This window comes from Pangasianodon hypophthalmus, chromosome 21 (assembly GCF_027358585.1).
Source record: "Pangasianodon hypophthalmus isolate fPanHyp1 chromosome 21, fPanHyp1.pri, whole genome shotgun sequence".
NCBI lineage: Eukaryota > Metazoa > Chordata > Actinopteri > Siluriformes > Pangasiidae > Pangasianodon > Pangasianodon hypophthalmus.
The window spans coordinates 16,830,129-16,856,503 of record NC_069730.1 but is presented as its reverse complement, the minus strand read 5'-3'; the positions used below and the strand labels follow the sequence as shown (position 1 = coordinate 16,856,503).

Genomic DNA, 26,375 nt, shown 5'->3' with positions numbered 1-26,375 from the left:
CCAAACTTATATCTATGACTGCCAAAAAAAGAGACCTACCTTTATTAAACTTGAATTATAAAGCTAATTCACAAAACAAGAGAATTATTCGGGTAATTAGCTGAGCTACATTAAAACCAAAAGCCCCAGGACTATTACATTAAGGTCTATGTTTTTCCAATTATTTTGATCTTATTAAGAAATTCTAAATATCGGATCGCGTAATCTTAATGTCTTAATATTTGGAAACGAAGGCGTGTCCATAGTTTGCCAAATGTTTATCCAAGACTGTGGCCAATTTTAACTTAAACGAGGAAACTGATACTCTTGCCTTGGTTCAAGAGCAGTCGAGGCTGTTAGTGGATCAGAGAGAGAGAGAGAGAGAGAGAGAGAGAGAGAGTGACGAAAGCGGAACCCAGAGCATCGTCAGAGCGCACGTCTGTGGGCGAATAGGATGCGCCAAACGCAGAAGAAAGCGCCGTGTGAGCTTTTAGAGGAAACAAGCGGCAGAAGTGCGCGGCGCAATTTGGAGTTTGAGGACACGGAGTTGTGAGAGGCGCGTATACATCTCGGGAGACGTTCTTACCTTTTCCATGGCGCTTCAGTAGTTCAGGCCGTTAAAAAGGCATGCAAAGAAGAGGACATAATTCCTAAATTACCAGGTACCTTTGCGCACAGAGAAGTGGCTCGCGTGGCTCGTGCTTTTATCTCCATTGTAACCTGTCTCCATTTGTGTTTTGTGTTGATGTTTTGGTTTGTTTTTGTTATGTTTCAGGAGCGATGGCATCTTACCACGGCTTAGAGGGTGACGCAATGGCCCTGATGGTGCACGACACCAACGCGGTGAAGACGGAGGAGTTCGTGAAGGACGAGCCGGTCCGGACCGAGCCGAGCTCGGAGAAAGCGGACCCGTCCCAGAAGCCGCCGTACTCCTACGTGGCCCTCATCGCCATGGCCATACGCGAGAGCTCGGAGAAGCGCCTGACCCTGTCAGGCATCTACCAGTACATCATCAACAAGTTCCCCTTTTACGAGAAGAACAAGAAGGGCTGGCAGAACAGCATCCGCCACAACCTGAGCCTGAACGAGTGCTTCATCAAAGTGCCGCGCGAAGGTGGCGGCGAGCGCAAGGGGAATTACTGGACTCTGGACCCGGCGTGCGAGGACATGTTTGAGAAGGGGAATTACCGGCGCCGGCGGCGGATGAAGCGGCCGTTCAGGCCTCCAGCGGCCCACTTCCAGCCCGGCAAGTCTCTGTTCGGCGCAGACGGCTACGGTTACCTGTCGCCTCCCAAGTACATCCAACCGAGCTTCATGAACAACGCCTGGCCGCTCGCTCAGCCTCCTCCTCCTCCTCCTCCGCCGCCCATGTCGTCGTACGCGTCGTGCCAGATGCCGAGCAGCGACGTGAGCGCCATCAACGTGAAAGGCCTTTCCACCGCGTCCTACAACTCATACTCCCGCATGCAGGCCATGGGCTTTCCGAGCGTCATGAACTCGTATAACGGCGTGAGTCATCACCAGCACCAGGCGCAGCAGCTAAGCGGAGCGGCGTCCGCGCCTTCACCCGTACCAGGCAACAGCGCGGCGGGCCTCCAGTTCGCCTGCGCCGCGCGTCAGCCCACCGACCTCTACTCGTACTGGGACCACGAAGCCAAGCATTCAGCCTTGCACTCTCGGATTGACATTTAGGCGGAAACGAGAGCCACAAAACTGGAAACTGCTTGACGACTCAGTGTTGTGAACGTTTTCTAAACCGCCTGGGAGGTCTCTTTTACATTTCTTTCCCTCTCGAGACTTACACGGAATAGAAACAGGGTAGCTCTGAAGAAAGCAAAAAATATCCCCTGGGTTGGATTAAGCCTTTGTAGAGCTTCAGTTGATAGATAGATACACACAGATGTTCCTTTATCACAATGCGTATTAATTCAACACTGAAAAATTGGCTCTGAAGTGCAGATCTCGCTTAGAAGGATCGCGCGTGCACACTTAGATTTCCAGTGTCAAATTAGCTTTTACAGCACAGAATAAACTCGTGCAGTCTTGAATTTACACCAGCAAAGATGAATGAACTTTCACAGTGCCTGTCTGTGTCCAGATGTCCTGATCTTAGCACAGACAGTGCACAACGCCGGGGCTTTTGCTGCGCAGCAGCTTGGATGGTTTTTAGTTTTGGGCTGATGAAGCCTACAGAGCGCACATGCAAATATAAAATCTAAACAACTCTAACTACAGCCGATAGGTCAGTGTGTAAAAGAAGAGCTCGGACTGTGTAAATTCAACTTCATCCAGTGTTTTTAAAATGAAGCTGAGTGTGTTTATATGATTCTTGTGAGCCCTAAAGTAGCCCCAGTCTGTTGTTTACTCCATGCAGTGTAGATTAGCCCTCTAGCATACTGACATCCTAGCTTTTTAGATCATTGTAAAATAATCTGTATTTTTAAAAATCACCAGACCAGACCTCTTTTCGTTGATATTTTTTTGATACTCTATTGAAATATTGACATTGTTGGGACCATGTTAAATCGGCACTTATTTTAAATAAAATACTTTGGTGAAATATTTCTTTGTAGATTAATATTCTGGATGTGCAGAAATATTAACCAGCCACCAGGTCAGCCTTATAAATTTTTACATTGAATTAAGAAGTAATAGTGACCCAAAAAGACTAAGAATGTATGTCTTTAGTAAAATTCTGTGTATTTGAACAGAGAATGTTTTCTGACTGTAAACTTAACAGACCATTGGAGTGTTTTGGAGCTGTTTTGCTGGCAATAATTTAGTTTTTTTATACTTTCTTTAAAATAGATAATCATTTTAACAGATAGTGATTCACAAACATTTCCTTGCGTATTGCTTACAAGTCGTGATAACTGACATATGAGATATATTATAAATAGGTTAGTAAATTCGCATATTTTAATTAAAAAAAGGCCATATTACATAAAATACATGCATGAATTTAAAATGTAATATTATTTAAATTGTAAATTAATAGGCTGTAATATAGGACCTGTACTGTTGTGAGGTTTTAGGCTGTGATAAATCATGTTGAATTTGCGCAGTTCATAAAATAATTAATTTATATTTTAGTATAAAGTTATCTTTACAATCTGAACATGGTACACACACTTTTCAGTTCTGTCATTGTAGGCCAGTAGCCAGTATAATATGTAAATAAATAAATAAATAAACAAATAAGCCACAATCTATATATACATATATATATATATATATATATATATACATATATATATATATATATATATATATATATATATATATATATATATATATATATATATATATATATAAAAGGGCCATCGACATGTGAGGCTAAACGAAAAACAATGCAAATATGAAAAAAATATATATAATTTTAAGTTTTTTTTTCTTGAACAGTAATTACATAATAGGCTTGCATGGCCAATCACACAATAAATATTTCATGTGAAAATCACCTCCATGTGGCTCTGGGCACTGACAGTAGTTACAGTAGCTATAGGCTTAAAAGTAAAAAAAAAAAATCTTTAAAAAAATCTATTGTACAAACTTGTTATTTGTTTAAAATATTTGATTGTAGGCCTTTAACTATGGAAAAAAGAAATGCCTTTATGAACATTTTAGCGCATTTCACAGGGATATTATTTGTTTATTAGAATATTTCAGTGTAAGATTTCTAAAAAAAAAAGAAAAAGTATACAGACTAGGCATTGACTAGTGTTCATTTTAAGCAGGAAAATATAGTCGAATTATTGATGATAGATAAAAGTCATTTCCAATTAATAAGGTAGAAACTAGAAACGTTAATTAACATGGTGGAATAAGAATATAAATAAAACACGGCGGAATAAGAATATAAATAAAACACGGTGGAATAAGAATATAAATCTGTATATATCCTGACTTGCGTTTAAGCACCACAGTAAAATTAGGGTGAAACTAACAATTATTAACCCTTTATAGACCACTTTATAGACCAGTTGTTACTAGTACATTGCGGTTATGTTGTTCTATTGAGCTTTGTTTTTTAGAATAATCTACAATTAAAACACATAGCCTCTTGAAAAATTACATTCAGCAATTTAATCATATTTTTAAAAAAGAAATCAAGCCACTTAGCAAAATTTCTCAAGGTCAACGTCAAAGTTTAGTACTGGGTCCCTTATTTTACTGCTTAAAGGAGGGTGTTTATTTTTGTCGCATTTTATCCCATTTAACATCTTTTCTTTTGCCAGTTTATATATATATATATATATATAATGTGAAACTAATTGAAAATGGGGATGAAAACTATCATTTTTTTATTGGCTATATAGGCATATAGTGTGTGTAATAACAGGTCAGAGGTCAGTGCGGTTTGCTAACATGCACTTAATAATTACTCATTTATTATGAAAGTAACAAATGTTTACATGGGCACTTGCCAGTGTTCTTCAAACCGAGCATCAAAACAAACCTTTTATCTTCTACATCTATAGTCTGTAATGTCTTAAGTGCAGCTCTGGAGCTGTAAACAAATTCGTAAGAGAAAATGTAGGCAGATGTAAACAAATTCGTGAGAATTCGCACGAGCGGTAGAACATTTCGGATTGAAATTTAATTTGTGTCAAAATCCAAGGACGCCATGGCTTGTTCCAGTGATGTCGGGCTGCTAGGTATTTCTAGTTCCTCCTCAAAAAAGATAAATAAATAAATAAATAAATTGAAGCCACGAGTTACAGTAGATTTTTTAACATATTGTGTCTTTTATATATACAAATACAAAATTTTGAAATAAAAAAAAAAAAAAACAATTTGCAATTGCGCAAATTAATATTTCCCATTAATTCTCATTCAGTGCATAAATCTACCAATAATACAACACACATTAGTCTGCTGCTGCAATATATTAGTCCTCGATTTGTTTATTTAAACAGAATTTTCCACTATTTATATTAAATTTAGCAGGGTCGGGTGTTTTAGGGTTTCTTTTCTTTCCTTTCTGCCTGTCATGGAATTATAATAGAGTTGAACTCTGCAGCTTTCACCCCGACTCCATTGAAATGAAAGAATGAGGGTCATCACTATTTACAGTACAGTAAACACTGGTCGGAATGCAGGCTTCTCCCTGGCTTCTGCAAGTCCGGGAATTGTTCAATATTACTAAAGACAAACTTTCCAAAATGCTCAAATCACATATGTTGTCCAAAAGCACGAAAATTGCTTACATAAGCCATGTGAAAACTACCTTCTCTGACCAACCCCGAGTTGATTGAGTGATACAGGATCATCAGTGCAACCAGACAAACACTAGAACACTGCACAATTTACAATTTATTTACAACAATTTATTGTAAATTATGTTGCATCACGATGAACAATATTCAAAATCACTTATATGCATGGCGATGAACAGTACATGGAGATATTCTGATATTTTGCCATTACTTAAAAAATATTTTTTTAAGTAAAAGATTAAAAAATTTCACTTCTGAAATACAGAATCATGAATGTTATTTTAAAAAGCTACCATTTGCTGCCATAATTAATTAATTCCAATGTTGTTATATTATCATTTTATTCCATCTCGGAGTGAACTGATGTGGATGACTGAAAATATTCATCCCTGCAGCTCCTGAAGTCGCCTCCCAAAAATAAAAAAATACAATTCAAAAATAATAATATTGCCATTTAATATTGAATAGAATTTTCTTTGGAATTACTGAAAGTCGGTAAATAAAATGAACCTTTATATTACTATATCCACTAAATCTATAAGCATAAATGAAATGATTAAATTCATGGTTTTCTCTTTCCACATGGTTTGCTCTCAAGTTTGTCTCAAATCCCAGTTAGTTCATTTACATTTCTGTGATATTAACAGCCATAAAACTATCTTTTGCAACTTTACATGTAAGCATAACTGAAATAATAACAAACACGTAAATATATATTTAAAATGAAATTAGATTTATTGTCTAGATAACATCTCGGTCACACACTCCCCAAAAAATCGCACATAATGATTTCGCTGGATTATGTACCCTGTGAATAATCTCTAATCTTGACCCTAATCTAACCCTAATCTTGATCATTAGTAACCCATTATACGAGTTATCTCGTGTGTTTTCTTGCGAATTTGCAATTGTTCGAAAGGGTTGCAAACTTAGACATTTGATAAATACTATGGCTCATGAGCGCTTTTAGGAATTTGCAGACGTGAATCTTGTTGAAAAAACACGGAGCACTTCACCTCTCTAACCGCTAGAGGGCGCCTCTTATACTCATTTCCAATAGCGAGGAAACTGTGCACGCTGCAAACTGCAAACTCCATCGAGTTATTATCTGGGAACAGTTCAGAGAAAATGAACAAATAAATGAAGTAATAAAAATATTAAATAAATAACAAAACAAAAAAACCCTAATAATAATAAATAAATAAAGAATAAATAAATAAATAAATAATTAAATAAATAAACTGCCTATCTATCCTAAAATCTGGCATAATTCAGGATATTTACTTATAAGATTATTTATCTTATTTATTTATTATACAGCATATTTCGTGTCTTTTTGTTTATATTTATTTCTCTGTTTATTTTTTCTGGATTTCCTTGGCATTATGATAGTAAGGAAGCTGTCAGTCAAGTCTCACTGCGACTGCGACCCTTTTTTCATTTGTTAATATCCGACATGACTTTCAACAACACATGCTGCTCTGAATAGCTGTACTTTTGTAAAATAAATAATACACACACACGCACACAGACACACAGACACACACACACACACACAAACAATATATATACAGTTTGATAAGTGTTTAAGCTGTACTGCTTAAGCTTGATAAGTGAGTTGCACTTCATTTACCTTCAGCACCTCAGATTCATGAACTTGGTCTGAACTTCTGCAGGTCCTGAAGGTCGCAGCCCTGTAGACTGTTGTCTTTCCTCCTCTAACATACCAAAAGCAACCAGTTGTGGCCTTGGTAATTAGCTCATGAGTATCAGGTGTGTTAAAAGTGAATGCTAAATTGCTTATTAAGAAATAATATTTCATAGACTAAATAGACCTACATACTACATAATACAAAGCTTTCATACTTAAAAAAAATAAAAATTAAAAAATTAAAAAAAAATTGAAATTTAAATTGGGTGAATATAATTTTCGGGAAAATTCGGTTTAAAATAGCTGAATAAATATATAGACCTAACAATAGCCTAATAGAAAATATGAAATCCATTCATAAATCCAAAATAAACATATGCGTAAAAAGAAAAATGTATAAAATAAAAAGACGAAATGATAAAATTAACAAAACCAAATAAGAAATACTACATATGCATATACTACATTTTTTACACTCCTTTAAAATATTTTTAACATCTGTTTATCTAGTGATTTATGTATTTTGTTTATGTTAAAAAAAAAAAACGTTCATTTCGTGGCGGATAGCAGCGCACATTGCTGACAAGCTGCACTCCGGAGCGAATCCAGACCCAGATACTGTATAATCAGTAATAAACACGGTAAATTGTCTTTGTTTATTTACTGAGTTAAACCTTAACGGTCATTTGTGTCCAACAGGTCTTTAATCCAACACAGATTTTTTGCTGCATGACATTAAAGACAATGATCAGCTATTTATAGTGATTCTTTCATTAATAGGTGCATAAGTGCATGATAGTAATGACAAGAAAATTACTAAACAAAAGTTGGACATCTCTCAAAGAGTGGAAATGTGCATTCAGTTAGATCCGGGTTTTATCTGAAGTCCAGCAGTGAGCGCAGTGAACAGCGCATGTGCAGAGAGCTCATCTACTCCGCAGTGCAGTGAGCTGACATCTACAGCACTCTGATTTCATTTCCGATTTCTCAGTCCCAGTAATATATTATGATAAAAAAAAAAGGAGAAATGGCAGTATGTTTTACTATTTGGAAAAGAGGTGGGCATATTGTTCTTCTTCTTCCTCTTCATTATTATTATTATTATTATTATTATTATTATTATATTATATTATTATTATTATTATACCGCATCCCACGTCTTCTACTCTGTTTAAAAAGGTGGGACAAAATATGTAAATTTACTAATGTAATAATTTTTTTTATCATATATACAAGAACACTGTTTCTTTTCTGATACATTAAGAGCTATAAGATTTCAATGAATGAAACTTTGCATTCACATTACCGTGATGTTACCCGATTTTAATCAAGTGGTGTTACTACTAAAGCTCATAGTTTAAAGCTTAGAGTTTACAGCCTAAAATTTTTTACCTTCCATTGTTAAAACAAGAAAATAACAAAAATAAACACAACAAAGTGTCCTATACAATACAATACTTGTAAAATGCACCCACTAAAAAATACAGGCAAACTTCCTTAACTGACACTCTCTCTCTCTCTCTCTCTCTCTCTCTCTCTCTCTCTCTCTCTCTCTCCCTCCTTTTGATCCAACTTTTCTCAGAGAGGCTCAATTGGGTTAATGCAATTGGACAGGCCATTGGCTTACAGAATTACCTTCCTCTCCACATTTCTTGCACAGCTTTTGCACTTCAGAAAAGGCAAGGTGTTCCCAAACATTTCAGCTAAGGCAAATTCTCTGAATCAAATCCACATGTCTTTGGGATTGAGAGGTCGATAGCCAAGGAAGCTGCAAACAATCTCACTTTGGGGGAAGAAAAATCAGTCTTTGTTCCCTTTTTTGCGATTTTTTTTTTTTTTTTTTTAACATTAACAGCTTTTCCTGTAAAGAAAATTTTGAAAATTGAAACGTAAAATCTACATTAACGCTACTGTGTCTCTGACCAGGAAAAACTGGCTTCTGATGATGAATGAATGAAACAAGAAATATTTCATTTAATAAATACCCACAATAAAATGGAATATTATGTAGATATTTTTTTCACATTAGTTCCTCTACAGCTGACCATTTTGCATAAAGGCTATAGACAACATCACTCATTTTCCTATCCAGATTATGCCCCTGATATCACCAGGAATCATGGCGTTGTACTCGACCACAATGAATGATACTTTTGTTACCCTGGTTATATGCTGCTGAATTGGTCACACATCAGCTTTGACCACTGGAAATGTAACATCCTTATAATGTAGCTATATGCAGTAAGCATCAGAGAATATAAAAAAATTATTTCACTTACATTTTTTTTATTTGGAGACATAAGCAGAGAAGCAAAACAACTAAATGTTGAAGGTCTTGTTCAAGGGCAGATTTGCCCTAGGATTTGAACTCACAACCTTCTGATTACGCAAACTCGTAAATAAATTATTCCTTAGTGACCACTTCAACTGGCCCACATACTGCCTATAAAATGACGGCGATGAATTCATGCAAATCTGCCTTCCAGGAGACAGTCTTCATTCAGTGTTGATGAGACTGCATGTTTATAGCTGTTCCACTTTGGGTATTGAAATTCAACACTAGAATTTATTGCATTTGGGTCTTTTTTTTTTTTTGGACCACATTTCAAACGCGGTTAAAAACTTTAAATGTTGCTTAAAAGCTGCTTACTATTGCACAACTTACACTTGGCATTGCCATATCTGGCCCTTATGTGCATAAACTCAACCATATTTTCACCATTTTTGTCTGCTTTCTGAAGAACCCCTCAGCTACTACTACCTCTTTTTAGATGTATATATAAATGAGTGAAAGCAAAACTATTCACAGTTAATGTGTTGTGCAAATACATAATTCCTAGAAGCAGAAAAACCTGTTTATCATCCCATCCACTTCTCCTTCTCTGCATAAATTTGCAGACAAAAATAGAGTAGTGTTACAAAAAGAGGAACTCATGATTTTTAGTCTGATCCCTTTCTGACCTCTTGGGGATTTTACTTAAATTACATTTAGATTAAATCCAGTAATAAAAGCTTTCGCAGTGCACTAACAAGTGTGGGTATAGTATTACCATTCTCTATTGGCTTGTGGTTAAGAAATGTTGACATATCACATGAAATGAGTTAGTGAGTTTGGCATATAGACAAAGTGATATTTAAATCCTAGTGAAACAAGAAATGGTTGAGGGCAAGCTCAAGATGCTAAACAATAATTTGTGGATATTCTATTCGGCCATTATATTATGCTGTGGTTTGTTGGGGAATCTTCCTGGGATAGCTTTTGTTCCCAGGGAGAACAGAAAGAGCTAGAAGAGGAGATATGATGACTTTTAACCTGTGTGTGTGTGTGTGTGTGTGTGTGTGTGTAAACATATTACATATTTTCCTGTATTGTTTTCACCATGTATCAATGGAAGTATTCACAAAGTAGTAAATCTTTATTCTAAAAATTCACTGTGTAATGTGTGTACTCTTAGTATTCGTAATGACACCTGGTTCAGTAACAATTCATTACAGTTCAAAAACAAGACACATAACGACATACCCGACGTGACTGAACAACTAGTTCAAATCAAAACTTCTTGTTCACAGCAACATCTTGTTCACAATTTCAGTCTGTATCATGATCTGTATCAGCTAAGTTGTTTTTGTGATCGTCATCATGGTTATTATTTATATGATCAGCGGTGTCTAAGTGTTCAGACAAATTATAAAGGTTTAGTGAAAACCAGTTACACTGCATCGTTACTAGCGGCATTAAGTGTATCCACTAGAGGGAGATATTGTCTCACGATGTCCATCTTGACAGGACAAGGTTAAATATTGTTTATTTATATACAGTAGCTTAATATACTGTACCTAAATGACATAATATCATTCTAGTACCTATGCTGTCCCAGTAGTATGAGTAGTTTAATCAGATTTCAGTGTTACTCCTTTACACTTTATATGCTAGGATCGTGGTGTTCTGCTACTTTCTAATATCAGGACACTTTGTTGGGCATCATCTGTTAAGTATGGCACATGCCATTGTGTGTGTGTGTGTGTGTGCATGTACTATAAGTGTGTTACACATTACTTATTCTAACTCCCGACGGACTCCCGTCTCTCCCCCTTCCCCCTTCCTGGCCTGCTTCTCTATAACTCAGCTCCAACTGTATCTTCTCTGGGTCTCCTCCCTCTCCGCTACTATGGTAACCCTGCTGGCTGGTGGGTGAGGACTGTCTGAATATGGGTGGGGTCTTGGCCCTGACGACCTTGTCAAAGTAGGCAAGGTCAGCAACGTATTTCCCCATTGGAGACAGAGAGACAATGGGTGGGAACTCATAGCCCCACAGAATCTCTTCAGGCAGGTAGGATGTTCGCACCTGGCACATAGCAGACGTCGGCTCCACCGTGGAGCTCATCATCACCAAGAGCTCAAAATCAGCCAGCTCTGGCTCGGTCCATCCAACACCTGAGACACAGAGAGAAAGGCAGCAACAGATGGAGAAAGACAGAGATGGTGATGGAGGTATTAGTCCAGGCTAGATTTAAAAGTTTTGGTGTGTTTGAGACTATACAGGAATACTCTGGGCAATTTTCAATTCAAATGATTTGCAAATATTTAAGCAAATTTAAGCAAAAACTATGAACTGGCCTGATAAGATTACATAATCAAAAGTGCATCAGCCAAACAGATGTAGGCTAAGCCCAAAACACACACTGCTGTACCATACAGTAAGTTGAAATAGTACACAACCATAGACACCTACCTCATATTTACTCACTATTTAGCAAACAAGCTTTTTTCACATATCATTACAAATGACCATGGCCTCGCTCTACTTCCAAAATATAATATATCATTTATTTAAAAAACATTAAGACATTATTTTTTAATTTCTGTCATTTTCATTTCACAGTTACTATGGTAAGTGTACCCTTGGCAGCCCACGCTCGGAGGGGGCTCTCGCTGTCGATAGTGTGGTAGAAGGTGAGAGGGAGGATAAGGAAGGGGCTCTCGCTGGCTGTGTCCACGCTGAACGGGACGTTCTTCTGGTCTAGACGAACTGTCTCGCCCTCTTTAGGAGCACAACGCTGGAGCAGCTTCCCAGTCACCTGTACAGTGCATCTTGGTATCACTCAGACACATAACGCACATCCAGTATAGAAATATTCCCTCATCATAGTGTGTACCACTTGTCATAGTTGCCGAGAAGCACAGTCAGCAATAAGCTGATCCAACCACTGTGTAGCAAAGAAAGCTGAAGAACTTTATTTCTGCCAAATGTTGCAAACTGCACACCTTATCCAAAGGACAGTAATTATCTGTTTTGAGAAAATAGATGTGTTTGTAGCCTAAATATGTGTTGAATAGACATTTCATCCACATTTTTGGGGCCTAGTTTGATTCAAAGAAGGTAACGCTGAATCTATAGACAAAAAATGTAGATGAAATGAAATGTGGTTACCTGGCAGCCCAAAAGGAGGCTCTTGCGCATGTTGGCCACCCGGATCATAAGACATGGCTGCCCGTTGTGACTGGCTATGACAGCATGCTGGCTGAAACGAACCGTCTCCCCACGTTTCTTGGGCCGAGCAACCTGACAGAAAGAGTATGTAAGAGCGTAAGAAAGAGAGAGTCCTTCACCAGCTTTAAAGGCAGCAAAGCCTTGCCACCAGCTTTAAAGGCATCAAACTCTCTGCAAATTATTGTACATCTGATCCAACATACACTCTTAAATATATGCTTAAGCTAACAGGAGAACATAAAATAATCCATTTATATAAATGTCATTTTTCATGTGCCTCAAAATGTCAGCTCATTTGTCACTGGCCATAGGTGCTTTCAGCTAATACCCACAGTGCAGCTAAAGCACATGATGGGAATGCATATCAGTCATAGGTATATGTGTACCATTGCAACAGTTAGATCTGAGAGTTAGAATAGGAAGTGTAGTGCATCTTTCACTTCTCTGTGTAAATGATTGTGGCCCAAATGCAGCACCTTGGCGAGGAAGGTTCCTGTGATAAAGATCTCCATGCCGGTGGTAATAAGAAGCTGGATGACGAGAAGTACAATGCCAGATGGACACTCTTCTGTGATACAGCGGAAACCGTAACCAATGGTCGTCTGCGTCTCCAGGGAGAACAGGAAAGCTCCCGTTAGAGTCTGCATCTGCATCACACACAATGTGTGGTTGGCTGGAGGATCGAATTCTGAAGATGAAGAGATGAAACACTCAAACACACACAAAATTGACTTTGGTCTGACCTGTGCCTTTCTTTCACTCTGGTTATATATGCTCTTCCTTAGCCTCCTACCCATTACTATTTTCTCATTCATGTGCCTCTACAGGCTTGCTTCATTTCACCTACATTTTCCTTTCCTTCTTCTTTTTTCACAGTCATCATGATTTCCACCTATATTCAGTACATTTATTGTATAACTGAAAGGGAGTAAGATTGGTCCATGCACACACCTCTTGTGAGGTAGGGGACCTGTTTTGAAATTTTAGCTAATTAATATCAGTGTCAGTGTGACATTAGTTGCCTGTTCAGACGCAACTCACCCAGCAGATCTCCATGCACCAGAGCCAGCAGGTACCACAACAGGCCAAAGGCAAACCAGGTGCCCACAAAGGTGGCACTGAACACGAGCAGCTTGTATCTCCACTGCATGTCCACACAGGTCGTCCACGGATCACGTAGATACAGTGCGTGCTGCCCGCTCACGTGGTCCACACGCACATTGCTCCGTCCATCTTTGGACATTAAGCGCCGACGGCGGCGAAGTGTTTCAATTCCACATCCTGTCCCTCCGAGTAGTGGCTTCAGGGCATCTGTCTGTGTCTGCGAGTGGCACACCTTCTGCCCGTGTAGTGTTGATGTCATCTAAAAAAAAAAAAAAATCCATACTATACCTCTGCAAAGTATTATAGGGGTGGAACAAGAACCCAAAATCTCAGTTTTACACAGAAATCTCACAGAAGTGAGAGCCACAAAGGGTCATCAAATGACAGCTTCTGTTACCTCTATTATAACACCATTAGCAAAATTAGCACTCTAAAAAATGCTAGATGGAGTTTTATTGTTATTGAGAAGGTTGCTCATATAGCAAGTTAGTATTTAAGTCGACTAGTATGTAAGCAGGCCAGTATGCAAGTATGCTAAAATGCTTGTATGGATGTAGGCAAGTGTACAAATGGACTAATATGCAAGTATGCAAGTAGGATATTATGGAAGAATGAAAGTTGACTAGTATGTGACTACTATTTCATAAACAGACTGACACAAATGTCCAATTGTAAACATATTTGTCCCTCCATAAAAATAAAAATGGCTGTGTTACTTCTGTGCCACATTGCCTCATCTGACCACGATAAGTAAAACACCTGGCAAACCGTGTTTATCTGATGAATTAAAACAGGAAGGAGTATTGCTTTACACAAGAGCTGCCTTAAACACACAAAGAGGCTACTTGTTGTGCCAAAGAAAAAATGGATGAAAGGGAGGCATTAAGTGACCGAGAAAAGTCACTTTCTCCAAGTTCCCAGGCTATTCACGCATCTTTTCCTCTCCATTTGTATCTGTCCTTCTGCTGCTTGTTACTACACACCTCTTTCCTCTCAGCAGTTCTCTCTTATGCTATGTGGGCCACCTATTCTATTCTATCATTGTGTGACTGTGTATTTTGGGAGGGATTAGTACAAGTGGGATGGGTGCAAACAGTCTTAAATCCAGTTTAGAGTCTCAAAAGCGTTTACAAAGTGTGTGTAGTCTCTTATTATTACTTTGTTTTTTTATAGCTGCCTCAACATGATTCCCATTACAGTACATAGTTGTATTTTTGGGCATTAAAACTTCAGGTGAAACAGGATTCTTGCTTATTCCATAAAACTCCCACAACTACACACTGACTGGTGAAATGTTGCCTTAAAAATGGCCCTGGCTGCTAAGGTCCAGAGAAAGTCCAGGCCAAACGACTGCTCAGCTCGTGGCATAAGCATGGTCAATGAACGCTTTGTTATACACATGTCGCATTCAGTATAAATTCTGCATGAACACACATACACTCAGTACAGGAATGTTCAAACCCACTAGACTTTTAATTCAGTAATCAATATTTGAAACCATCTCCAGTGTTGTGTCATTACATAAACTATTGTTGGCAATATTCCTGCAGTTATGCAAGCTGCAGTGATTATAATTACAATAGCTACAATAACAGAATACTAATTTCTTTCATTCATTCCTCTTTTGTCGCTCTGTCTCTTTTACACTCTGTCAACATCTTTATCTGTCTATAAAATGGTCTTGTTTACAAAATGTGATAGGATATAATGCTGTCCACTATGATCCCACAAATCCACAGACGTTCTAGTGAATAAGGAATCTCTCTCTGCACTTTCTTCAGTTACAGGATCACAATTCATGCCACCTCTTTAGATCTTGCCATCCCTTTCTTTCTGGTAATTTCATTCCTGGTCAGTTCTTTCTTGCTCTCTTTCTCTGGTACAATGGATTGCATTGTTGAAAGCACTGATGAAAGGAACAACAAGACATCAACAACAAACATATTTTTGTAGTCTGTGTGTGAGCAAAACACAATCCCAGACAGGCAGATACAGAGAGAGACAGAGGGAAAGAGATGAGGGTTGAAGCAGACACGACCAAAAGCCAAAAGGCCCTCATTAGAATTCAAAGTGGATAATAATCCCCCTGGGCTAAACTCAAAAGATCCCTCTCTTCAGCATCCCTTTTCGCCATCAAATCTCTCTCTCTCTCTTTCTCTCTCTTTCTCTCTGCGCTAACCAGGTTATGTCTAGAGCCCACACTGTTCTTGGCAAGTGTGAATGGAAACTCTTCTACAGCCTCCTAGAAAGAAAAGCTTTTTTTACTCAGCCTTCACCTGGGCCCAGGGTTTTCTGACATTACAACCAATTAATTATTCATTTCATTTGTTAGGCTAAACCTTGTAGAATATGTGCATAACAATTCCCTGTCATTTTTATTTATGGCTGTTACATTGAAACCCTTACTTGGTATTGTAGTACTTCTTAAAGAATCATATGGCCAGGTTATAAACTTGTACATCATTCATTTATTCCTTTTTTATTTTCCAAAAAATCATTAAAGGTTAGTAATGAGTTCATGCTGGTTTGTTCTTTATTCAGTCTTCCTGTCCTGGGTTCAGAAACTGACATGAAGGCTGGAGGATGATAAAGAAGCAAGTCAGTGTACACAGTGTTTAAAACACCCATCAACAGTGCTGTGCCCGATACACTCCTATCAGTACACACACCACCATCGGGGCAGAGCGAAGGGGTGGCCTAAGACAGCTAAGAGTAGCCAGTGGCCACCCTGAAGTATCACTGGCCACATCAGACTGATAGCGCATTGCTCATTTAAAATTTTGGGAAACCAAATCTATTCACTATGAACTTGTCCTTTCATTTCTTGGGTTAGAATTAGAAACTGAGAAAAAAATCCCCGGTAAAAAAAAAAAAGACCAATAAATTTCTTCTTATTTAATCCATATGATTTACACTAGGGCTGCACGATATTGAAGATAAATGTGGTGTATGTATGTATGTATGTGTGTATATACACATAAAGAGAAAATAACATACCTAACATGCATGTTTCATGTTCTTTTGAGGAAAAGAAAGCATTCTCTGTTATTTGCGTCACCCTAAAACTTTGACTTTTCATAACTTTTTGAAGTATTAAAATCATTTAGTTGCATATAGTATTATATACTATATGCTATATATAATATATACTATATTATATACATAACTTTTTGAAGTATTAAAATCATTTAGTTGCGTCACCCTAAAACTTTGACTTTTCATAACTTTTTGAAGTATTAAAATCATTTAGTTATCGCAAGCCATAGCGATATGCATATCACCATATTTAAATTTGCGATATTTCAATAATTTCTATAAATTGTGCAGCCCTAATTTACACACAACATTGCCATGGATGTAGTTAGATTTCTTTATGTCGAACCAGTTTTACGAGGGTCTCTGGTTCAAGATTGAGCTCAGCTTTCTGTCTGCTCTCCCTGAGTTTATTCAGGTTTCCTCCAGGTTCTTCAGTTTCCTCCCACCTACCAACATCATTGCACTAGGTTGACTGGAGACTCTAAAGTGCACTAAGTGTGAATGAGGTTGTGAATGTGTGTGTGTGTATGGTGCCCTGCAATGCACTGGCATCCCATCCAGAGTGAATTCCCGCCTCACGCCCAGTGTTCCCGGGATAGGCTCCGGATCCACCATGACCCTGACCAGAATAAAGCAGTTACTGAAGGTGAATGAATGAAAGAATAAATAAATAAGGACTGAGGGAAATGTATGTATACATAATTAATTTTTATATGGTAATCAATCAAGTTGTCCCTCTAATAGCCTCTAATATAAAATAAAAGTAATAAAATATTTGAAATAGACAAGAGTTTTATCGTATTTGCTTATTTATTATCAAAAATGATTAACAATAAGTCCCCACAATTTGCTGTCAAGTCTGAATTCTTCAAAGTCTTATGGTTTTGAGGGAAATGCTAATTTGCTAACGTCGCTGCTAATCACTTCAGCCTTATTTTAAATTAACTTCTTTTCGTCTCTTAGAGAGAATTTAATTCGTATTAAGACGTAAACTGTCGGCTAAAAAAAAAACATCGATTAAATCGCTGTACGTTTGTGTAAATGTCTGTTTGAGGCTTACCTTGTCGGTTTGCTTAATGATGTCCCTAGACACACACAGAAATCACCATCAAGCGTCCGGTGGCGCTTCAGCTCCTCGCGCTCAATGCTTCATAACTACGGCTCGCGTGACATCCACACAGCCTGAGGTAAAAATTTGAGGTAAAATCTGAGGTAAAAACAGACTTCCGCTCATGAGGAAGAGGAACATTCAAGCAGCTCTTGCATCCTAATCTCTCTCTCTCTCTTTCTCAGACACACACAGCCACTTTGTCCCTTTTGTGTGTCAGTTGATTAGCCAAGCAGCTCATTTGTATAATCACACACTCTGTAGCACACATTCAGCACCAAACTCCTAGACACACAAAGTTAAAAGGACACCTTTTCTCTGTACACAGTAAACAGGCAACAAACAAGTATCACAACAACCAACAACCAAAGACACTTGAACAGCTATTAGCATTTTGTCAGTCTATTTTTTTTTTTTTAAATCATTGTCTTGTGTTTTGTTTTTGTACTACAGCCTGCTAACATTCTCAGCAGGGTTTTTAGAGTGGATGAACTAGCATGACGAAATGTTCTTGATTGAGACTACAAAGAACTTCTGTAAGTTGTTCTGGATAGAGCATCTGTTAAATGCAAATATATGTGTGTTTGTGTGTGTGTGTGTGTGTGTGTCCATGTCTTCCATAATGTATGAATTTTTAATCTCTGTAATCTGACTCTGTAATAACGTTCTGTCTATAAATCATAGTTGAAGGTTGGAAGGTCTTCCTGCAAAAATTTGACCTCATTTTTGATTAGTTGTTTAACATAATATACAGTTTGGATGTTTAACATGATATACAGAGCGACACGTGGCTTCTTACGCACTGTATGTATGATATCATATAGTGCATCCCTCTCAGTCATTCAGCCTCTTAAGACTCCTGTGTGTGTGTTTAAAATTGAAGAAAACATTAGGTATAGGCTTATTTTGAGGCAGCCAGGTATCAAGTACTATCCCAAAGGTTTGCTGCAGGATAAGATGTGTCTTCCTTTTTTGCCAGTTTTACTTTGGATGTGTCCACTCTGTTGCAATTACTCATCTATCTTTATTAATATAGGCCAGCTCACTTTCACATGGTAACCTATAGGGAAGTCAGGGAAGTGGACAAAATGCATTTTTTCTCTTTTAAAAAAACAAAAGTTTAACTTTTTAGGGAAACACCTCAGTGATGTCAAGTGTTTTATTATTAAAACACTTGTTCACTGCAGGTGAACGGCAGCACATATACTAAAATTAGAATGATATAGAGAAGACTAGCATGGCCCCTGCGCAAGGATGACACACAAAATCGTGAACATTACCAAGATGGAGAGTAGAGTACCAGTTGTAAGGACGTTTTCCACTGGTGGCACAGGTATCATATGTTTTTTGGGGTTTTTTTTCACCATATAAATTTCACCATCTCCAGGCCTAGTTATGCTTCTTTTTTCTCTTTAAATCAGTAGGCCTATGCAGCAAAGTTATATATTCTCACACCGCAAAACATTATCATTAGTCCAAATGACCACCAGGTGGTGGGCTAGAAGTATGCCTCAGCTGCTGGTGTCTTGCCAAAGTCACAACATTTTGCTGGCTTGGCAGGCCACATCTCAAACCAAAATCCTATAAAGACCCCTTCATACAAAATAGTGCTTTCTAAGACACTTACTCTTTTGAGAGCACTAAGCAACATGACACCCATGCAGTTTTCTCAGAGGTTTTTAAACTCCTTTTAGAAACTCTTTCCCAACCTCATTTCCCTGAACGGAAGGTTCTGGGACCATTCTGGGACTTACGCTACACAAAAGCGGCACAATTCGTGAGCAGCATGAGAGAGAGATACAGACTGAGAAAGCCTGCATAAGCACAGTGTTTGAGCAGTTTACATATTTAAACAGTTTAAGTGTTTATCAGTTCTACATAAATGTTCAAATCCACAATTCAGAAGATTTAAATAAAGTAAGTGAGAGAAGGGAGAAGACATGATATACTTACTGCTATATATGAAGCTTATACCTTAGTAAACTAATAAGGGCCTTGGTTTTACTTTTAACACAACCTCTTGTTTTGACTACAGAAATGCTCTTTGCAATAATTTGTCATCCATTATCACTGCTAAACAATACTTTGCAATATATTTAAAATTCAGGAGCTTTCAGGTATCCCACCAGGGGGCAAAACTTTCTGGTGTCCCACCAGGGGGCAGTGCCGGACTAAAAGTTGAAGTGGGCTATAACGCTTCGCATAAGGGCATTTCCTCAAACCCCTCTTCCCCCTTCAAAGAGCATAAAGGGAAAATATTTGATACATAATGCAGTATACCCCAAACGTAAATGTATCAAAATAAATAACAAAATACTGGAATCCAAAAAAAATTGCTGAAGTGGCTCATTATGTCCCATTTACAAAACATATTTCTCTATTTTCAGAATACAAAATAACATACTTCTCTTTGATGCATTGATGCATGCCACTTTACTTGATAATATTCTTGCCATAGAATATTATCTCTCTGGGCAAGTTTATAACATTTCCATACAAAAGTTTTTGCGTAATATGTATTTTGAATATAAAAATGCAAAACAGGCAAAAGACATGCAAAATTCTATGATTATGTATCAAATACAAATTAGAAAACATTATGTTGTATTTCACAGTCCATATTTGAAATACGTGAACCAGAAATATTGTCCATCCAAGATAGGGAACTATAAAATGATTCAGCACATTTTAAAACTGTTTCACAATGTTCCTATTCCAACAAATACATCTAGACAATTAACCAAAAAAACTACCCTCATTCAACATGTTAGTTTCTCATGGAGGGTTTTGCATAATAGGTGTAACTTGTGACTTGGCTAAATATTCCTGAACCTCTGAGTAGTGGAGCTTTCTGTCTTCGAGTGGGAAATAGTTTTAAGCTTGGCTAAACATACACATGCCTCCTGACCACGTTGCCCTTGGAGAGACTCCAGCCAATCACATGACATGGCTACTATACATACGGAAACTTTTAAATATGTCCAAGTCAAATTTACAATTAAAATGAGCAAATATTATAGGTGTGTATGCTACTGTACACATTATACAGTAAATGTCCTATTACAATGAACAGCATAGACTACCTTCAGTCTGATTCTGGAGATGGTGTTCTGGCTAAATCTAGGAGGCCTCAGCAGCCCTGAGGAGCCCATAATACAAACTGATAATACAACTTCTGACCTTCAGATCTCTACATGGTTTTGTTGCCACAATCACAATTGGCTCATATTATAGAGACCTAGTTATGAATTAACTTCCACACTTTTGACTTCCTCTTGGCAGTTCATTCAGTGGTTCATAAACTATTTAGCAACATAATTTACTTCTATAACTGTAATATCCCTATCTCTAGGTTTCCAGGGTCCTAAAAAGACTTAATTTCACTGAAATTCAGACTAACTAAAGGTCTTGACAAATATGAGATCTGTCTTAAATTTAAGTTAATACAATTTCAAATTAAAAGCCACAGACATTCTTAATTTGGGGTCATTTCATTTTATGCAAAAGCCTCAGCAGGATCTCAGTATTGCTATACCTGGATTACAAAAGGCGAATAGAGGAATGTGATGCAAAAAGAGAAGAGAAATTCTCCAGAAGAGTAAGTTGAGTAAAGCAAAAAAGAAGAAGAAGAAGAAAAAAACAATATTCTAAAAAAATGCAAACCACTTTAATCAACAATGCAACACAGGCAGCTGCACAGAGCAGCTTATCCCCAAGTCAGCAAGAAACTTGAATAGCTAAAAGCGGTAGTTATAAAAGAGATCAATTTAAAATGTTATACTGTAACTGTCAAATCTGACTGGTCAGAAGGCGTTCATTAATTTTCTGTAACAGCAGCTCTAGCAGTAGTACCAGCTATATATGTGTGTGTGTGTGTGTGTGTGTGTGTGTGTATATACATACATATATATATATATATATATATATATATATATATATATATATATGCATCTGCCCTGTGTGCGTGGAGTATGCATGTTCTGGGTACTCCTGTTTCCTCCACCAGTCCAAAGACATGCATTGTAGCCTGACTGGCATTTCCAAATTGTCTGTAGTGAGTGAATGTGTGTGTGAATGTATTGTGCCCTGCAATCGGGTGTCCCCTGCCTTGTGCCCCGAGTTCCCTGTGATAGGCTCCAGGTTACCCTGCGGCCCTGTGTAAGATAAGTGATACAGAGAATGGATGGATGTTTTAACACACCTTATGAAGGACAACAAAACATATAATTTAATTAAATTTAGACTGTAAAAAATTGCAAAGGCAAAACATGACCCAAATCATAACACTATTACTGGAAACACAAAAGTTACTGAAAATAAAAAGACTGCAATATAGCAAAAACCTATGTAAATGAAAAATGTACTTAAAAAAACTGGAAAATTATCATGTGCACACTCATGAGATTCTCACAAGATTTATTTTAGTATGTATGTTTACACAAAGGTCCCTTAGGGGCTCTGTAATTACCTCATTGTTTCTGCTAGATGATCAGTTGTCAGCAAGTGTCTCTGCTGGTACTGAAACGTTTTCATTCCATGCAAAATGCTATACATCAGTGTACTATACATTACAGGTGATAGGATGATTTTGCAGAAGTTTTAAACTTAAATTTCTGCAAAAAAAAAAAAAACAAATACAAAAACAGTAAACTTTCTTTCTTCAGAAGGCCAAAGCTGAAATATTCTTTACAGCTAATGCTAACAAGATTTCATGTTTTTTTGCATAGATTCCTCAGTCAGTCATTCAGTTGGTCAGTCATGCCCCAAACTATGGAATTGTTGTAGAAGAATCGTCTTGGTGTCCCTTGTCTGGGCAACAGTTGACAGGAGCTTCTCGGTAAACAAGGAAATGAGAAAGGCTGAGTAACGCAAAAAGAATGTGGCAGTACGCATACAAATTTGCTGAACAAAAGTAAAAGCAAACCTTACAGCTCAGCTCACTTTTTCATAAAGTGTTAAGACAGTGGTAAGTCTGAAATTAAGGCATTATGAGCCAGAAGGCTGTTATGTGAAATGCCAGCACTGCCAGAGAGCCACAGTGTTTAGATGGATGGATGGAAACTTTATTGCTCTTAAGGGTAATTAAAATGTTACAGCAGCAAGAACATTGAAGGTACATATTAAAATGGTTAAATTAAAAAAAAACAATATTATAAATATAGATTATATGCGGAATAATGTAAATTAATAAATTAAAAGGCATATAAATAATTACAAATGTGCAAAGACTTCAACATGACTGGTTTCACAAATAAATAGATGCTGTGGCTCATTATAAAGTCTTTTAGCTATAGATTGGAAAGAGTGAACCACTGAAGCAGTGTTTGTACTCCATTGACTCTATCAATAGAAAGAGGGGTGGGGGAAGGAGACTTGGGCCACCAGAAGGCCACCATCATCTCCACTCTCTTTCTAATGTTAAGCTGCTGCTGATTCAGCTTGCATCACTCAAAGAGGCATACAAGTGAAGCAGATGTCGTCTAACCCAACACCCGTTCACCCCCACCACCACCCCTACACACACACCATCTAGAATTAGTCCAGATTCAGCATATAAGTATGTATATTTGTACTCATGCATACATAAGACCTTTAGAGGGTACGGAACGCAATGACCATTATCTGCTAGCCTTGAGACAAAAGGTACAGTACAATCGCTTACACATGATAGAGCGGAAAGAATGTGATGAGAACATTCTACTTGTGAATTTTTATCTAACAGCTTGAATGGGTTGCTTTGTCTTTCTAATGCACCTGTCATTCCTGATAGTGAGTCAAGGCCAAACTAAAAGCAGCATTCAAATAGCATACTCACATGGTGGGGTCTTCACGTCTATCTGTCTGTTTAGCTGTCTTTCAGCACAGTAAGATCACAGCAAAATTTCACACTGAGTGACAACAAAATCCCCCAAATGTTGAAATAAGTCATACAGCTTTTGGACAGTTAGTTCACCATTTAGTAGTTAATGCAAAACTATAAGTTTGCCTGTATTGGTTAGATTGAGGTTCTTAAAGTGAATTACAGGTGATATAGATATTGTTGTTATTATATAGTTATATATATAGTTGGGGGATCAAGCCTCAGCACTCATCATGGCTGACCCTGCCCTCTGACCCCGGCTTCCTAGTAAGCTGGGGTATGCGAAAACTGCATTTCATTGGTCCTATACTCATACTCTGCACAATGACAATAAAAGCTGAACCTTAATCTTAATCTTAATAAACACAATCAACAGGTCAGTCAAATGGGTGAATGTAAAGCTAGATAATATAACGACAAGTATAGGAATTAAAAACTCTAATTACTTCTATAAATAAATAGAAAGATAAAATAAAATTAAAATACATCTGTGCTGTAAATATGATGGGTTCTGTGAATTATTTATTTATTTATTTTTTCTTAACACTGAATGATCTCTGAAAGGTCACATGACACATCAGGGTACATTGTCCTTTTTACTACCACCGTGTAGTGTTGTCAAAGAGTGTTGAACTTCCAGACAATTAAACAACCAATGTCAAGAACACTGTGTGATGTCTGTGGTATTTTAGTTAGACGTTTGTGACAATTTTCAACCAAACAGGCCTGTTTAGATTTTTTTTTCCCTAAAAAACCTCTCCAAATTAGCTGCCATGGCACCTGAATAAGGTGGCATGAGTGCATGTTTAATATCCATTCGAGCTACTATAATTAGACATGTTACTGGTGCTGGTTGTGCCTGTTGTCAAGACATTTGACTCCTATTTATGATTTACTGTAGTTTTGGTTTACAAGTTTAATTAATCATTTATGCTCGTACTGTGGGGCCCAGGAAAATGCATTTTTGCTAACATTTTCAATGCTGAATGTACACTGAATACTGATGCAAAATTTGTTTATTAGCTAATTACTTTATCAAGTATCTTTGCCAGATTACTATCAAAACATATTTTAATAGCAATTTTATGCCAAAACTGAAAGTTAAATGACCACCCAATTGTACTGAAAAAGCAGAAAAATAGATAGAAACAGATACAAGAAACATGTATTAATCATATTAATTTATTCACTTAGGATAGAGATTTCTGCACAAGACCATGGTGTTTACCTGTGTTTCTAAAGAAAGTATCTGGATTAGCAAGGTGCCATTGTTTATAATTACAAGACTGTGTTGTAAATTTGGCAGTATTGGCTTGACTTGTGGTTCTCAAATTGAATTATAAGTGATAACGTTATATTGAATTAGAAGTGGTAATGTATTTAATTATAGTTTATTTATAAAAAAATAATTAACAGTAAACAAGCAAACAATAAACACACATTATTTCATCTGAAGTATCTACGGATCTGTCTTCTATTTTACTCGATTTCAGAGAGCTTCTAGAAACCGTACAAATCTCAAATCTCTCTCAGTTGAGTCTGAACATCTTTCCTATCACTTTTCATATCAATTTTCATTAAAGATGAAGAGAGACTAGAGGATTAGGGCTAGGCGGGTGCTAGCATCCTTAACCCGTGTAAAATATATGATATGATTCATTTACATAGTTCAACACATCAAAAAGTTGTAGTACTTTAACATTATCTTTTCTCCACATTACTCTAGCAATAGTATCCTCAAATAGAGCGCCACATTTGGTACCCTATTAGGGGAGTTTGGATGTAGCCATTGTAACCCTGTGTGCACTGCAACGTGACTTCCTCCACATTTTTAGAAGGAACTGACTCAGGGGAGATGATTTTTTTGTTGTTGTTGTTTTATTTTGTCTTAGGTCATTGCCGATGCGGATAATGTCCTAAAGTGACTTTATATCCATATTTCAAGCAACATTGTTTTTTGGTGTATATTCCATTTTTACATGAATGGTGTTCTAATGATGTTTCTAATGAAAACATCTGGATTAATATTACTGCATTGTAAACTTGACCATATTGGCTAGACTTATGGGTCTCAAAGTGAATTATAGGTGATAAAGTTATTATTTAGTTATTACATAGTCATATACATAATTAACTGCTCATGTTAATTAGATGGATTCATGTAAAGCTAGATAACTTAAACACAAACATAGGAATGAAAAGTTCCAATCGTTTCAGTAAAGAAATATAAGCGTACATTCTTTGTCAGTATATGTCAATATATGTCATATTTGAATAGTTTTTATTTAATCCCATAAAAAGTTGAGCTGTGAGCATAATAAGGTCTGTGGTTTTTCATTGGTTTGTTATTTTCCTTAACAGAGAATGACTCCCTGGCTGTAGAAAGGACATCATCTTTACCTCCACTCTGTCCTAACAACGAATGTTGAATTCATTTTCAGACAATTAGACAGCCAAAGTAAAGACCACTGAATAAAGTCTGTGATATTTTAGTGACTGCTCTGTGGCCCTTCAAGCCATTACACCTAAATCAGGCGGCATGAGTGTGTGTTTAGTAACCAGTATATCTATTGTAATGTTTTGTTACTGTGTCTAATGATTGTAGGATATTTTAATGCCAGAACTAAAGGAAAACTGAAAACTTAGGGCATGGCCACAATCACAGGACAGAAACAGATATTATGGAAATTTCCTTTAATCACATTAATTCACTCATTAATTTATCTTCAGTAAATGTTGTTGTTTTTACATGTCCATATAATATGAATCTAACAGAACTGTTCCCTCATTGCTGGCATGCATGAAAAAAGTAGTGCTCCCCAACCACGTACCATAATCAAACGACGTCAGAGTTGATGTACAACTTACACAACTTGGGTTTCTGTGAACTGACGCTATTGCTGTGTAACAAACATTGCAACATTTA

At 37.2% G+C, this 26,375-nt stretch overlaps 2 protein-coding genes and 1 non-coding gene across 3 annotated transcripts; 2 read left to right on the top strand and 1 right to left on the bottom strand.

The window, feature by feature from the left end:
• The first annotated feature begins 373 nt into the window (after positions 1–373).
• Positions 374–2,541, top strand: foxl2b (forkhead box L2b). Its single transcript, XM_026925105.3, has 2 exons — positions 374–641; positions 755–2,541. Exon 2 carries the CDS (start codon positions 760–762, stop codon positions 1,669–1,671), a length of 912 nt encoding a protein of 303 aa, XP_026780906.1. The 5' UTR covers positions 374–641; positions 755–759; the 3' UTR covers positions 1,672–2,541.
• A 7,705-nt stretch (positions 2,542–10,246) lies between these two features.
• LOC113533121 (ATP-sensitive inward rectifier potassium channel 10) lies at positions 10,247–17,800 on the bottom strand. The gene is made up of 6 exons (XM_026925003.3): positions 17,542–17,800; positions 13,383–13,704; positions 12,818–13,029; positions 12,282–12,413; positions 11,751–11,928; positions 10,247–11,284 (listed from the first exon to the last, which is right to left on the bottom strand). Exons 2-6 carry the CDS (start codon positions 13,702–13,704, stop codon positions 10,896–10,898), a joined length of 1,233 nt encoding a protein of 410 aa, XP_026780804.1. The 5' UTR covers positions 17,542–17,800; the 3' UTR covers positions 10,247–10,895.
• A 976-nt stretch (positions 17,801–18,776) lies between these two features.
• Positions 18,777–18,878, top strand: LOC113533663 (U6 spliceosomal RNA). The gene has a single exon (XR_003403441.1). It is a non-coding gene; the product is annotated as a U6 spliceosomal RNA (small nuclear RNA).
• Positions 18,879–26,375: the final 7,497 nt, after the last annotated feature.

Bases quoted from the DNA above. Each gene is read 5' to 3' on its own strand.
- LOC113533121 (XM_026925003.3), bottom strand. From the start codon at position 13,704: ATGACATCAACACTACACGGGCAGAAGGTGTGCCACTCGCAGACACAG. The intron at 13,030-13,382 runs GTGAGTTGCGTC...CTTCATCTTCAG, and splicing joins GGTGCATGGAGATCTGCTGG to AATTCGATCCTCCAGCCAAC. The intron at 11,285-11,750 runs GTACACTTACCA...TCTGTGTCTCAG, and splicing joins CCGAGCGTGGGCTGCCAAGG to GTGTTGGATGGACCGAGCCA.
- foxl2b (XM_026925105.3), top strand. From the start codon at position 760: ATGGCATCTTACCACGGCTTAGAGGGTGACGCAATGGCCCTGATGGTG.